The 15,102-nt window shown below is 50.5% G+C and overlaps 1 protein-coding gene across 1 annotated transcript in view; it reads right to left on the bottom strand.

Moving 5' to 3' along the window:
• Positions 1 to 868: 868 nt before the first annotated feature.
• Positions 869 to 15,102, bottom strand: part of LOC116662085 (F-box-like/WD repeat-containing protein TBL1X) — a 40,133-nt gene continuing 25,899 nt past the window's right edge. Inside the window, 8 exon segments of the mRNA XM_032475362.1 lie at positions 869 to 1,083; positions 5,537 to 5,597; positions 8,890 to 8,987; positions 9,101 to 9,164; positions 9,887 to 10,028; positions 10,399 to 10,531; positions 12,119 to 12,374; positions 12,376 to 12,399. Coding sequence (XP_032331253.1) covers positions 884 to 1,083; positions 5,537 to 5,597; positions 8,890 to 8,987; positions 9,101 to 9,164; positions 9,887 to 10,028; positions 10,399 to 10,531; positions 12,119 to 12,374; positions 12,376 to 12,399 — 978 coding nt within the window. The 3' untranslated portion in view covers positions 869 to 883.

Below are 15,102 nucleotides of genomic sequence, written 5' to 3'. Positions count from 1 at the left end.
AGTCAGACATAGACAAATATCACACAATATCACTTATATGTGGAATCTAACAAGAGAACAGACTAGTGAATGTAACAAAATAGAAGCAGACTCACAGATACAGAGAAGAGACGAGTGGTGACCAGTGGGAGAGAGACGGGGGGAGGGGCAAGAAAAGGGGAGGGGATTAAGAGGTACAAACTACCATGTATAAAGCAAACAAGCTACGAGGATACATCGTACAGCACCAGGAATATAGCCAGTATTTAATGATAACTATAAATGAAGTATAACCTTGAAAAGGTATGAATCACTATGTTTACATCTAAAATTTATAACACTGTACATCAAGTATACCTCAATAAAAAGTTAATTAAAAAAGAATTCAGCGAGAAGTCAGCTGGCGTCTGAGCTTCTTGGATTGAATGTTGGTATTTTCCACCAAATTTAGGAAATTTGGCTATCACTATTTCAAATTTTTGTTTCATTCTTTTTTTCTTCTCTCTCCGCTGCACATATACGGTAGAGTGCTTCATATTGTCCTACAGGTCATTAAGCTTCCAACCGTTTGTTCAATCTTGTATCAGTTCTTCAGATACATTATACCTCTTAGTTCTGAGATTTCCATTTGACTGTTTAAGAACATAATTTTTCCTTTCTCTGCTGCCATTCTGCATCTGTCCACTCATTATGAGCAGGCTCTCCTTTATATCCTCAAACAATTTTATAATAGCTCCTTTAAAGTCTTTCCTGCAAAACCCAACATCTACCTCATCTCAGGTCATTTTTCCCCCTACCGCCTGTCCAGTTTGGATAACTGGGTTAAGCCAACCACCTGAGAGCTGCAACAGCCTACAGAGCAAAGGGCTGCAGAACTGGTCTGCGGTCACAGTATCTTCTAATCCTAGGCACAGAGTACCCGGCTCCCACCTCCCAGCACATTCTCATGAACGTGAGCCCCCAAATCCGAACTTGCACTTACTGTGTGTCCTTGGAAGGTTTTGACTGGGCGGTCACAGCCGAGTCTGCAGACGTGAATACACATGTCTGTGCTACAGGAGGCAAAGGTAGTGTTGTTCTGCCAGTCGACATCAAGAGCAGGGGCTGTGAAGCAGAAAAGGGAGCGGGGGTGGGGGTGGGGGGGGCGACATCTGCATTACCAGTGGTGCACAGAGGCCAGCTGACTGAGAAGAAGTTAACAGCACAGTCAAGACACTCATCTACTGATGTTATAAACACACAGCCGCCAGCCTTCACAGACCTGTCCTATACGTTTGACGGGATGACCAGACCCTCCAGAGAGAGACCCTGTGACACTTCACGTGCCCTGGACACAGAGTCTCGTGCTCCCCTGACACAGGGCAGACACGGCAGGGGAGAGGCACGCTGCCTGCCCTGCCCCTGTACCGTGCTGCTCCGGGGAGCACCACTGTGGTGGCTGACTCCACTTGTTTTAGGTACGGAGGAGAGAAAGGGGAGGAAAACGACTCCACATCCTGTGTGTAAGACATCCCCACTGAAAAATCTCCCACAACACGTGAATGCATCCACCGACAGTTGACAAGAAGCACCCCCCCTTTAGGGGACACAGGTGGCCTTGTGATGAACACTGTCTCTGCCTACATTTCTCAGGGGCTGGTGGCTCCAAGACCTCTGTTGAGGGTTTGGGGGACAGGGACAGCCCTCTTCCTTTCTCCCAAACTCCCAGGAGACCACGCTGCATCCTTGTTCTCTCCAGACACCTGACTGCTTGTAAGGAAAAGAGGGTTCCCCATCAGGCTGTCAAGCCCTAACCTTGTCTCCGTGTGTTTCTTCAAGGAAGTCAGCGCTGGATTGGGAGAACCTCACTTAGGATGTGCTAAGTCGTGTTGCCCCTTCTCATCCTGGGTCTTTAAACAAGAAGTGCGTGCCTGCACACGCGACCGCCTCCCACCACTGCAGGGACAGACCCCGTTAGCTTCCACGGGCCCGCTGCCCCGTCCCCACAGAGGTTGTGGGTGGGGGGGTCTGGCCCAGAGGCAGCACTGGCTTCTTCAACAACCCAAGGCACCTCTTCTTGTTTCATCCTTCACAGCCCCACGGTTCCCGCCACATTCCCCACGTGTGTCCAGTGGAACCAAGGAACTGGGTCCCAGGAGCCAGGGAGCCAAGCCCGTAGCTGCTCTTGTGCACAATGCTGCACGAGCCAAGTCATGAACTCCGTGGCCAGCCTCTGCCTTCGTGCATGCAGTTCGCACACCTGCAAGAGCGACAGCCTGGAGGGGACAGTGACCAGCACCTGGCCGTTAAAAACTATCTTCTGCTGCAGCTTTGTAATCTGGATAGCGGACGCTGTGTACTCAGGTGGCTGGCCCCATTCTGAGTCGCTCCTGCTGCTGAGACCCAGGGCCTCCAACCCCCAAATGTGAGCTCACCATTCAGTGTGAGTGAGCGACACGTAACGGGGCTAAGTTAACCCTGGGCGGGGCGGGGCGGGGTGGGGTGGGGCGGGGGTGTGTGTCCGTGTGCCCTTGCTGCCTACCATGGCCAGTGAGGTTCAAGGAGTCAGCAACCATTCGAGCATAGCCAAACTTTACTTTGCTCTTTAAAAAGAAATAAACTTTTAAGTTGTGAAATGCTTACAGAATCACAGGAAGCTGTAAAGACATTACAGAGGCCCCACCACACGTACCGTCCACCACCGGGCTGCAGGTTTCTTGGCCCCCACCGCACAACACGCAAGCCCGGAAGCTGCTGGGGTGGGACGTGCGTGCAGTGGCTGTGCAGCCATGTGCTCACACGGGCAGATGTGTGATAACTTTACCGCCAAAAGCCAAGACCCAGAACCGGGCTCACCACCTCCAAGACCTCCCGTGTGCCTGCTTTAACCGTCACACCACCCTTCCTTGAACATCCGCTCCTAAACCCTGGCTCCACTGATCTGTTCTTCATATCTAAAATTCTGGGCGTGGGGGGGTAGCTCAGGGTAGAGGGCATGCTTAGCATGCATTCAATCCCCACGCCCCTCCATTAACCGCTCCCCCCCAAAATTTACATCATTTCCAGAATGTTATAGAAATGGCACTGTCCAGCACTTGACCTTGGGGACGGCCTTTCCTAACGAAGCAGACAGCCCTCTCGATGGTCTACAGCTAGTCTGCCTCCTTCTCCCTGCTGAGTGCTGTTCCACCACTAGCTCTGAGCTCACGCCTCCAGGAATGAGGTGCACCCACCAGGCCGGCATGGGGAACACCTGACGGGCAATTCTCTGATCAGCCCCATGAGTGCTAAGGAAAGGTGCCCCTCTTGCAGTGTGCACCTCACCCCGGAAAACACAGCACCCTTCCTTTTTTCCAGCTTGAACAATCCAGCAGGCCACCACTTCACACTTGTAAGAAAGGGCACGTGACGCACGGACTTCCTGGACCCAGTGCTGGGACCACGCTGCCTTGTGGGTTAGCTACAGGGGAGGAGCTCTCAGTACAAGAAAGAAACGTGTCTGTGGCATGGAAGGCCCTCCTCTGGACCTTGGGAATGCTCCGGGGAATACTGTATTTCTGTCAAATGACTTAAGAAATTAATTCTGAAGATAAAACTGTTAGAGGAACCTTACGGATGCTTATCTGGGGCACATTATTCTCTGAAAAATAGAAGCCAGAGCTTCCTGCGTTACAGGCTTCCCCCCATTGCGTGGGTCAGCACATCTGACGTTCTGGGCTCTGACCCGGTCACGGCAGCCTTCGTGACAACAAAGGTAGGATGGTCTTGGCATTTACGGCAAATGCAACGGGCAGGCAGACCCACTTGCTGTGCTTGTACAGTCGACACAGCGTAGCTGCATGGCGTGGAGACGACACAGATCAAGACACACAGGCTGCGTCTCCAGGGGCTGGGGAAGTGGGGGCTGGAGGGGGGACTTCCTACGGGTGAAGGGTGACACGTATGTTCTGGAACTGGACAGCGGGGACAGCTGTGCACAATGTGAATGCTGGTGTATTCTGCCCACCCCGAACACACGCACGCACACGCGACAGATGCTGGGGTGTCAAGGTGGCAGCGTATGTTGTATAATATCTCTAGCAACTGCCACATCATCCATGCTGTCAGAGAGCAGGACCCACAACAAAAATTCCCCGCAGCCCCCACAGGTGTGTCTGGCGTGGTCCCCCAAGCTCAGAGGATGGCGTGGAAGAGACGGCTTGCCTCTCCAAGCAGCAGGCTGTAAACCGGCACCTCCCGGGTCTGCCCGGATCAGAACGGACCGTGTGGAGCAACAGACGCTGGTGTGCATTTGTGTTTGTCACAGTCCTGTGAAGGCCTCGTTGGGACTCTCCCTCAGTTGCTCCCTGCAGGACCAACGTCCCCCACTTTGCAGCCCTCCCTGGGCTCGAGGTGGGCTGTACTGCCTGGGCCTCCTCGGGGCCAGCCCTACCTCGTTCAGGACATCCCCAGGAGCCGGGAAGTGCCCGTCAGGGAAGAGCCTCTGACCCCTCCTCAACGTCACCCCAGAGACAACCTGACCCCAGCAGTAACGTGAGCACCCCGTCCGTCTGCTGGTAACTCCCTCTCTAAACGGGCAGGCGCCTCCTGCGGACGAAAGAGGCCTCTATTCCCTTCTGTCCACTTGAAGCCAGTTTCTTCTGTCAGTCTCTGAATTCTGGGGGTGCTTTCTCTCTCTGAAGTCCAGAGGTCACATCTAACTATCAGATTGAATCAGGAGGTGGGAATCGGGGAACCCGGGACTCTCTCGACCGTGGGCTCCGTGGGGCCTGGTGCGGCCCCAACACAGGGAGACGTGGTTCGGTCAAGAGCAGTGGAGCAAAGACCCCCCGCAGGCCTGACACTGCTCCCCATAGGAAGGCCTGGCGGCGAGGCTGGCCTTGGCCGGCCTCTGGGAATTTGGATTTCCAGAGGGGTCCTGGCATCCTGTAACTAGTAACGGCGGCTTCTGTGCCTTAACTGTCTATGCAGACAACATCCGTGGTTGACGCTGAACCCTCATGCTCCTCCCGGCAGTCTGGAATGTGGGTGCACGCCGGGCATGGGGGCCTATGGGGCCTCCCCGGTAGACGACCCTTCACGCATGTCACCGCAGCTGGCTTCTGGGGGGATGCGGCACATCCTCTGTGACCCCACCAGGAGAGAACCCTGAAAGCTCTGGATTCACCTCATGCCTTCTCCCCCTGCTGATTGTGCTTTGCATTCTTTCGGCTGTAATAAATCTGAGCTGTGAATTTGACCGCATGCCGAGTCCTGGGGGTCCTCCAGTGAATTGCTGAGGCTCGGTATGGTCTCAGGGACTCCCACCCAACACAGCGTCCTTGGGGGCAGCAGCTGAAAGCAGCCCACGCTGGTTCTGGACTTGGTTCACTGTGTGCTTATAAACGTTTGAGCCTTCGAGAGTTGAGGGCACCAGGATGTCACAGATCTCAAGAGCAATGCTTTCCACGAGATGGGTTTCCTCCCTGCCAGCTGGATTCCGTGATGCCTTCCTCCAAGCATTCATGATCACTTTAAGGGACATTTCCTAGGACTCTGAATTATTTTTTAATTACAAAAAATTTATAGAAATACTCACCGGAATGAAATGGAAACTGCTGTTTGGCCTCTCCTGTGTGGGCATCCCAAATTATTGTTGTCTGTGCTCCGCAAAAAAAAAGGAAAAAGAAAAAGAAAAAAAAAGTTAGTAATTAGTCTTCTCACAAAGGTTTCTCTAGAAAAATTTATCAGAGAAGAGCAGGCAGTGGGCCCCTCTTCCTTTTAAACCAGCACTGTCCAAAAAACAGCACGTGAGCCACACAGGAAATTTAGAACTGTATAGTAGCCACACTAAAAAAAGAGAAAAGAAACTAGTAAAGCCAACTTCAACAATCCAGTTAACTTCACTTCAACACAGCCAGAATACTGTCATTCTAACATGAAATCAGCACATACACGTCAGTGACGTAGTTCGCACTCCCTTCCTCATCCATGCCTTTGGAATCCAGGGTGTGCTTTACGCTTAACCATCTGGACGGTGGTCACATTTAGGAACTTAGCCACACGCGCTGGTGGTTCCTCCCCCAGACGCAGCAGCTGGAACTGATACTCGGAAAACCACCAGTTTTGTTGGGAACTCCCCCTTATCCCCACACATGAAAAGCTATTGCAAAAACTGTAACAACGCATATCCGAACACCTTTCTGGCACTTTTCCAAATGAAAGCTGCACAACAGGTATTTCTGAAAATTCCTCTGACCATCACTCCATGAACTGGGGACACTAGACATAGCAGAGCAACTGGGATACTGATAGAAGAAACTGGCTTCAAGTGGACAGAAGGGAGCAGACGCCTCTTTCGTCCAGCACTGATTTATTAGTCCGTACATAAGGAGGAAAAAAATGATGTATACGCTGGAAAACGAAGTAAATCATGAATGCTTGATGCTGGGAGACACTCAGGCATGCCTAACAGCCAAAGGCAGCTCTATGAATACCACTGGAATTACGTCTTAATCAAGTGCAATTTTCAACAGAATCGGAACCCTGACACCTCCCTGTCGATGGCATTAAATGAAGGTTTTCCTTTAAAAAGAACTGGTTATATTTTGTATCAACTGCAGAAATTTTCAGAGGAAATACTCAGAGCAGTGAGGATCTGTGAAACTTGGTTCTCTAAGTCTGGGGTCAGCTCTAGACCAATTAACAATTTTTTGTTTGTTTGATGGAGTAGAACTCTTTCCTTAATGGAGCCACCTGCCAACAATTTAGCACAGAAGAGAACATATAAACCTTTTCACGATTCCGATACAATTTCATACACTACATTGACAACTTGTTCAATGTGTTGATGTTTCAGGTTAAACACACGCTGGACAAAAGAAAATATTAATTACACAAAGGTTTCAAGAATCCGAAATACCGTTTAGCCACATTAGGTTAAGCACATACTGAAGGTCAAAGCCAGCATCCCTAAGTTACATTTCCTCCCTGAGAAAATGTTCCTTTCGAGAACATTACTATTCCTGCCGTGGTTGACTAATTACATCAGGGAGTGTCTGACCCAAAGCCTACCAGAATTCTAAATGTACATTTTCACCAACCACCCAGTTCATCACCTGGTAGACTCAAATGATAATCAGGTAGAAAATGCAACACGAATATAAAAAGTAGCCCTGGGGAAGGAAGGAGCTCAGGCTGCGAAGGACTCCCCGGAGGCGTGTGAAAGTTCGAGGGCGGCAGGGACTGGCGCCCAGGGCCCGAGTTCCCAGCCCACCCGGCTCTCTACCAGCGTGTCCCAGGCAAGTCAGTGACGCTCTCTGGGGCTCCACATTCCCCTCTGTGAAAAAGGATGGACCTGCCCCCTATCTTGGGAGCATCGACTGGGCCAACGCATGTGGGAGTGATCGCTCGCACAGACGTTTAATAACTCCATCAGCAGTGCTGACGACCGGCCACGTAGAAGACAAAGTTCTGTGTGTGTGCAATATCTGAGTTGTAACATCTCCGGGAAAATTCAACACTGGTTCCACGAGAACATTTGGTGTGTCGACCTCAGCAGCTCGGCTTTTGTATGTCAGGTATTAGGCTGCCAAGTTTGAACGCAGGGTTTGTTGGCATAAATGAGAGGAAGAGAAAGAAAGAAGGAGTAATTCAGTGCCCCGGTGGGTTACACTACTTAACTGCAGGGGCAACCAGCTTTCTCTGTCAAGGGCCAGGCAGCAGATATTTTAGGCTCCAAGGGCCATACAGTGTCTCTCACCACTAGTCCACGCTGTTGTTGAAGCGTGAAAGCTGCCATGGACAGTTCTGAACAAGTGGGTGTGTCTGTGTGCCAATAAAACTTTATTTACAAAAACAAGCCATGGGCTAGTTTTGACCTATAGACCATGGTTTGTCAAATGCAACTATGACTTTTCCAAGACTGTGTCAATGTTTACAGGTCTTGTCTATTATTTTATATGCATTTTTAGAACTTGAATGAACAGATGGTAGCAATTTAATAAGGTTTTCAATTTACACTGAAGTGATTACAAAAATGTAAAACTTTTTGGAGAGCAAATCGAAGTATTCAGGCATGGTTTCTAGTTGTAGAGTCATAAACTGATGTGAGAACTTATTTTTCCTTCTTCATTTGTTGGTAATATTTATTTTCCAAAGCAATGACTTAAGACAGAATTTCTATTGAGCATTAAGGGTGGCACAACCATTCATGCAATATTCTTTGAGGGTCACGATTCCTGTCTCTTGGCAGCCGAGGAAACAGAAACTGGGACAGGGTGAGACCTGCTGGATTAATTGCTCAGAGCCAGGATGCTATCTACCCCTCCTGAGGTCATCTTGTGCTCTGTCACCCCATAACGGCTTCTAGATGCATCTGGGTGTTGACAGCCACCGGACTTCGCGTCATCACATCCACCAGGCAGCCCCACCAGGAACAAAGCACACTGTACATCTGCTCTGCGGGCCATCATGGGCAGGACCACTTGCATATGTGTCTACCTGCTCCTGCTCTCAGGGAAACCTGCCGTCTACAGTGGGAAGCAACCGGTCATCAAACTAGGAAACAGAAGTCTGGTGAGAGGAAACGGTGTGTGTTCACAAAATCACTCGGCAGGGGAAAGTTTACAACCCATGCAGGTGGGCTTCTTCAAACCCTGGATAAATGCAGCCTGGGGATTTCTTCTATCACTGAACTAAACCTCAGAATAAAAGGGAGGGGGAAAGGTTTACGTGTCAGTCTGCAGACCAGTCCACGGCACATTAAGAGATGATGTGTTACAAGTGAACAGTCAGATCAAACCACAGAAACAAACAAAACCTACACAGGTCCTTCTGATTTCTTAAGGGGAGGCAGAATTCTCAGAATTCAAAGAAACCCTGATGTTATCTGAGATTAAACACAAGTAAACATGTACAGACCGCAGGGACGTATTTTAAGCACTCACTCACTTTGTCTACGCCGGCACTCAAAATGTAATTCCCCTTCTTGTTCCACTTCAAGGCGAAGATGGGGCCTTTATGTTGGCCTAAGGTGCTGGCCAGGTTACCTGCATGTGAAAAACAAAGCACGGCAGCATGCTGACGTCCAAGTCTGCCCATGGGATGACTGCACAGCAAAGCACCTCTTCGCCGACCCCAACATGGGGAAGGCAGGACTTACCGTCTTCCGTCCATATTCTTGCAAAACCATCATATGACCCTGTAGCCAACAGTGTCCCGTCACTCTGTGGGCCAGAGAGAAATAGCAACAGACACAGCTCAGTGGAGGCAGACCTGAAAAGGGGGGCATCTCCCAGCATCCCAGGGCTAGAGCAGCCTGATGTCGGTAACCAGTTCCCACTTAAGACACTCATCAGTCACGGGGGACTACTTTAGCTCACACGGCTCTTCAACTAAAATGTGAGACAGAACAGGCTCCCCAGTAATCCCATCAAGGAGACGAGGGGGCAGGGGAAACACGGGACCACCACTCACCACTTGATGACATCCAAAAAAAAAGTATCGTGAGACTTTTGGAGACTTGGGTGAGCTTTTAAAAATATTTACAAATAGATAAGAGTGGCACTGGTGATGAAGTGACAGGATGTGCAGAAACATGACAGAGAGAAAGAGAAAAGGTCAGAGAAGCTGAAATGCCGAGTGTCTCACACACAGACACCGGTGCTGAGATGTCCAGGTGGAAGGTCATCTTCCCTTGGCCCCACGGCACAAGACGTCAGCAGAGCAGCCTCCCCGGGTGACACCAGCAGACCCACCCTGCAAACCCAGCTGCTGTCTGCCCAACGCCCACAGTCTGCTAAGGAGCCCAGAGCCCTGGGGGTGGCACAGGCCTGCCCCTTCCCTGCATCTGCCTGCCCGGCTCAACTCCCCCATGCAGCCCTCGCCGAGGCCGCTGGTGGATTTTACTGATGTGAATTAAAGCGTCTGGGTGGCGGCAGAGGCTTACGTTCCAGTCCAGCGAGGTCACGTCTTTATTGCTGGGGACGTCGTGGCCCCCTTCCCGTATACAGTGCCTCAGCACGAGCTGGGTGGAGCCCCCGGTGCTGTTTTCATTCAGGTTCCATATCCTCGCTGTCGAATCTCCGGATCTGCACAAGGAACACACACAGCGATCAGCCTCCGTGTCCAGTGCGAGCAAAGCCCACTGCTCCCCGCCGTCTGGCTACACCAGGCATCCTGGGCATGAGGCCCTTGGTCTTTGTAATACCGCTCACTCCCTGCGGGTTTCCCCTCCTGATGGGAGTTTAGTAATGCTGAATGTCTCTGCATTGCTCCCCACCCCACTGAGAAAACGGCTAGGACTGAAGACTCTTCCTCAGCCTGGGGTACCCGGAGTGCGCCAAGCCTTGGTCCGCACACACTGGGGAGACGGCACACCCAGCAGGAAGGGAGTGCATGTCCCAAGAGTCAGAACGCAGACGCCCAGACCCTGGGGCACGCCCTGCCTGACATCCTTACCCGGACGCCAGGAGATCACTGACAGGGTTCCAGGCACAAATGAACACCTCAGACTCGTGTCCCCGAAGGACTGTGGCTTTGTTGGGTGGAATCTCCACGTCTCCGTCTATTTCCATTGGTTTCGAATGATTATCTGTTGTGGGAAATGGGAAAAGAGGCAGGGCTGACAGACACCAGAGAAACTCATCCCCAGGGCTGATGGTAGTTTTAGAAACACCTGCCTTTTCCACACTAATCCTGTCGCCTCTGAAGCTTGTACTAAATCATGGCTTTTGTGTAATTTAGTAAGTATGTAACATTTGTTTACAGTCTCCAAAATTTGACAGAGGAATAAAAACAGGTATTCTAGGGCCAGGCTAGTTGCTAATATCCCCCAGAACAAGGCTGGACAGAAATGACAACAGTCAGCTGGCCCCTGAGAAGGGCCCAAACGTTCCTCCTCTTGACAGGACAAGATGTTTTATCTGGAAGCACCTTTCTGAGGTTATATAGATTTTTTTGAAGACCCCCAATTACAATTACTTTCTGGGGTGGAAGAGCAACAAAACACAGACATTTATTTTATCCCAGTTTATTTTCATAATCTTGAGGGTTGTATCTCACGGGAGAGGGCAGCCCATAAAAGACATATGGGGACAAGCCACGTACTTCCTTCTTCTTTCCCTGCCCTGTCACTGTGGACCGCGTTAATAGTGACTGTGAGACCCGTGGGTGGGCGGTCTTCCATCTGACCGTAGGCAGACGGCCTTGAGGTCATCCTGTAATACCAGCGCCGGTACAGCCCTCATGGGCTTCACGCTCAGTGCTGGACCTCGTCTCTGGCCCCAGATGGACTAAAAGAACGCGTTCCTTGAGCTCGTCGTCAGGTCAGGCTGCGCCGCTGCTCTTGGAGGGAAATGATTTTTCTTTTTCTTTTAAAAATATTTTTATTTATTTTTACTTTTTAATCACTTTTTCCCTTCCAGTTTTATTGAGATGTAATTGACATACAGCACTGTATACCTCCTTTTTGGGGGGGGGGCGTGGAATTAGGTTTATTTATTTCTTTCTTTCAGTGGAGGTACTGAAGATTGAACCCAGGACCTTGTGCATGCTAAGTAGGCACTCTACCCCTGAGCTGTACCTTCCCCCCAAAATGATTTTCAAATAAGGAAGGACACACGCGTGCATAATGCATGTGCGTGTGCGCACACACACAGACACACACACGCGCACACACACACACACACACAAGCACTCTTTGAACTTAGACCCCAGAGCAGTCTCTGCATTTATAAGCAGCAGGTCAAAGTGCAGTCAGCTTCTCCCGTAAAAGTCCAGGCTCTCTGACTTACTGGTCACACACTTGGCGGCAACTACCTAACAGGAACTAACCTCCTGGCCTTTGCAACCCCCGCACAAGAAGGCACCCGCGGCCTGGGGCCGGTGCCCTCTCAGTGACCGTGAGCTCCCAGCGTCAGCTACTCCAGAATCTGTCCCGGAGGCCGGAGGCCGGCGCACGGGCCTCCACACACACAACTCTTTATGCGGGCAGTGATCACAGGGGAGACAACTGCCTTCTACACCACACGAGTTCTCAGAGCAGCACGATTTCCTCAAGTTGAGGGCGCACAGCAAACATGCACCCTGTCTGAGGACTTGCATGGAAACCAGCGCGGGAAGCCCTGCCGCGATTCCGAGCCTAGGAGCCTTCAGGGCTGCGAGCCCGGCTGGCACTCACTCATCGCGTGCGCTCCGTTCTCCTCGCCGTTGACTGTGGCCTCGCCGTTCTTTGGTGGGTTCTGCTGGGAAACCGCGGCCGGGGCCGCCGGGGCCGCCGGGGGGGCCGCTGCCGCCGCCGCAGCCGCCGCCGCGGCCGCCTCACTGGCCTGCTGCTGCGCCAGCTTCTCCCGGAACGCCTGCTGCCGCGTCTGCACCACGTCGGGCATCACCGCGTCGATCAGGGACAGGGACTCTATGGGGCAGGGACTCTATGGGGCGGCCGTCGAACACCGTGCCGTCCTGGGGACAAAGCCCGGGCGCAGGCGTCAGCTCGGGCACAGCGCCGGCCCGTCAGGGCTCTGCCCTCCGGCAAGACAGGCGCAGGGCCCGGGCAGAAACGCGGGCGCCCGGGAGGTGCGGGGCTGCGGAGGAGGCTCGGCCTGCCCGGGGACCCGAGACACGCAAGGACTCCCGGCGGGCAGAGTGGGTGCGGCGGGCGAGGGCCGCATCCCCGGAGGACTGGTGTCACTGCTGCGTCAGCGGGAGGCCCGAAGTTCCCGAAACTGACCAACCCGAATCCTAGCGTCAGGGACACCTGAGCCCTTTCAGGTCCTGTCATGGGAAGAGGGCTACCCCTGACGCAGCAGTTTGCAAAAAGGGGTGGGGTGGGGGGGATTTTACCCCCTTAGGGGACAGTGAGCAAAGTCTGGAGCCATTTCGGTTGTCACATTGGGGAGGTGCTGCTGCCATGCGGTGGGCAGAGAGCAGGGATCCTGCTCAACATCCTTCAGTGCTCAGGACGGCCCCACAGCAACGACTCACCTGGCCCTCAAAGATCAAGAGTGCCGAGGGTGCGAAACCCTGCCCAGACGCTAGGACAGTGTGCAACTAGTCCCCGCCTAAGTGACAGAGGTGGCTCTCTGGAGGCCTCAGGTGTGAATTACAGATTCCTGCACCACTGAGGATCTGATTCCTAATACATCTGTCCACCTGAGCTAATACAGTACATATTCACAGCCGTCTGAATTGCCTTCCTGGGCTCAGGGTGTTCACTAACTCAGCCGTGATCTGCTAACAGCAGCACTGTCTTCTTCCAATACCTACTTTTTGAACCTCCTTTGTGTCTCTGGTTTCCATCTACCATGAAAAAATTACCATACACATTTGAAAACACAGGAGAGAGATCTTTCCTTAGAAAGTGCTCCAAATACTAGTCACATGAACCTCAGCGCCTTTCAGTTGTGACTGCTGGACGTGCAAAGCGTTTCTGCACATTTCCTCATAAATTAGGAAGAACTGAAGGTATGAGTTTCAGCTACACAATTTCTAAATGAAACCTCACCCCAGTTGACTACTGGTTACTTTACAATATTTGAAAATAAGGAAACAATACTGAACGAGGGAAAGTGTAGCCAGGCACCTGGTCAGCCACCCAGTTCTGGCCACAGAGTGGCCAATGTTGACCGACTGGCCAGCCAGCTTCTACGTCACTTCTCTTCTTCATATACTCATGCCCCAAAGTGAATGACGATTTCACAAAAGGTACTAACTGCCCAGAGTAATAAAACACTCCTGGTTTAAACTCTAAAAGCACACCTCAGTTTAACAACTGGAAACCCAGGTGACAAATGAGACAATCTTTCATTCGTCTCTGGACATACTGCATTTTGAATTGCCAAGGGAGAGAAGGTATGGGGGAATCTCAGCAGATGAAAGACATGGACACTAGGGTAGGGGCAGGGAAATTCAGTCGCAGCATCCGAGCTGGTGGGGCCTCCGGGGTCCTGTACTCCTATCTCACGCTTGTTTGTTTTGCCAAAAAAGACTAGCTGGGGCCTCAAGGAGCCAGTGGAAGATCCTGGGCATCCAATGTAAGAAAAGGAAAGAGGAGACTGCCTGTCGTCAGGCAAGAAAGAGCACAGGAAAATATCAGATAAGGAAAGTAAAAGCAAAACCTCTTTTAAAATCACATCAAAAAAATAAAATACTTAGGAAAAACCCTGACTGAGGAGGTGAAAGACTTATATGCTGAGAAATATAAAACATTGAGTAAGGAAATTAAAGATGATTTAAAGAAATGGAAAGATGTCCCATGCTCCTGGATTGGAAGAATTAATAGTTAAAATGGCCATACTCCCCAAAGTAACTTACAGATTAAATGCAATCCCTATCAAATTACCCAGGACATCTTTCACAGACCTAGAACAAATAATCCTAAAATTTATATGGAATCACAGAAGACCCAGAATTGCCAAAGCAACAGTGAAGAAAATGAACAAAACTGGAGGAAAAACCCTCCCAGAATTCAGACTGTACTACAGAGCTACAGTACTCAAAACAGCATGGTGTTGGCACAAAAGCAGACATACAGATCAATGGAACAGAACCGAGAGCCAAGAAATGAACTCATATACCGATGGTCAATTAATATTAGACAAAGGAAGCAAGAAGATACAACAGAGAAAAGTCAGTCTCTTTCCCAAGTGGTGTTGGGGAAGTTGAACAGCTGCATATAAATAAATGAAGTCAGTACATTCCCTCACACCATACACACAAATAACCTCAAAACTGCTTAAAGACCTAAACACAAGACACCTTTAACCTCCTAGAATAAAATGCAGGCAAAACATTCTCCGACATAAATCTTAGCAGCATTCTCCTAGGGCAGCCTATCAAGGCAACAGAAATAAAAGCAAAAATAAGCAAACAGGACCTAATTAAACTTACAAGCTTTCACACAGCTTTTGTATTAAACAAAACAAAAAGACAACCTATGGAATGGGAGAAAATATTTGCAAATGATGCTTAATTTCCAGAATATACAGACAGCTCATACAACTCAATAACAACAAAAAACCCCCAAAACCCAGAAAACAATCAAATCAAAAATAGGCAGGAGACTTAAAATAAACATTTCTCCAATGAAGACATACAAATGGCCAACAGGCACATGAAAAAATGCTCAATATTGCTAATTATCAGAGAAATGCAAATCAAAATTAC

Source organism: Camelus ferus, chromosome X (assembly GCF_009834535.1).
Source record: "Camelus ferus isolate YT-003-E chromosome X, BCGSAC_Cfer_1.0, whole genome shotgun sequence".
Classification (NCBI taxonomy): Eukaryota; Metazoa; Chordata; class Mammalia; order Artiodactyla; family Camelidae; genus Camelus; species Camelus ferus.
The sequence above is the reverse complement of the archived record's forward strand: the minus strand, read 5'-3'. Positions and strand labels throughout refer to the sequence as shown.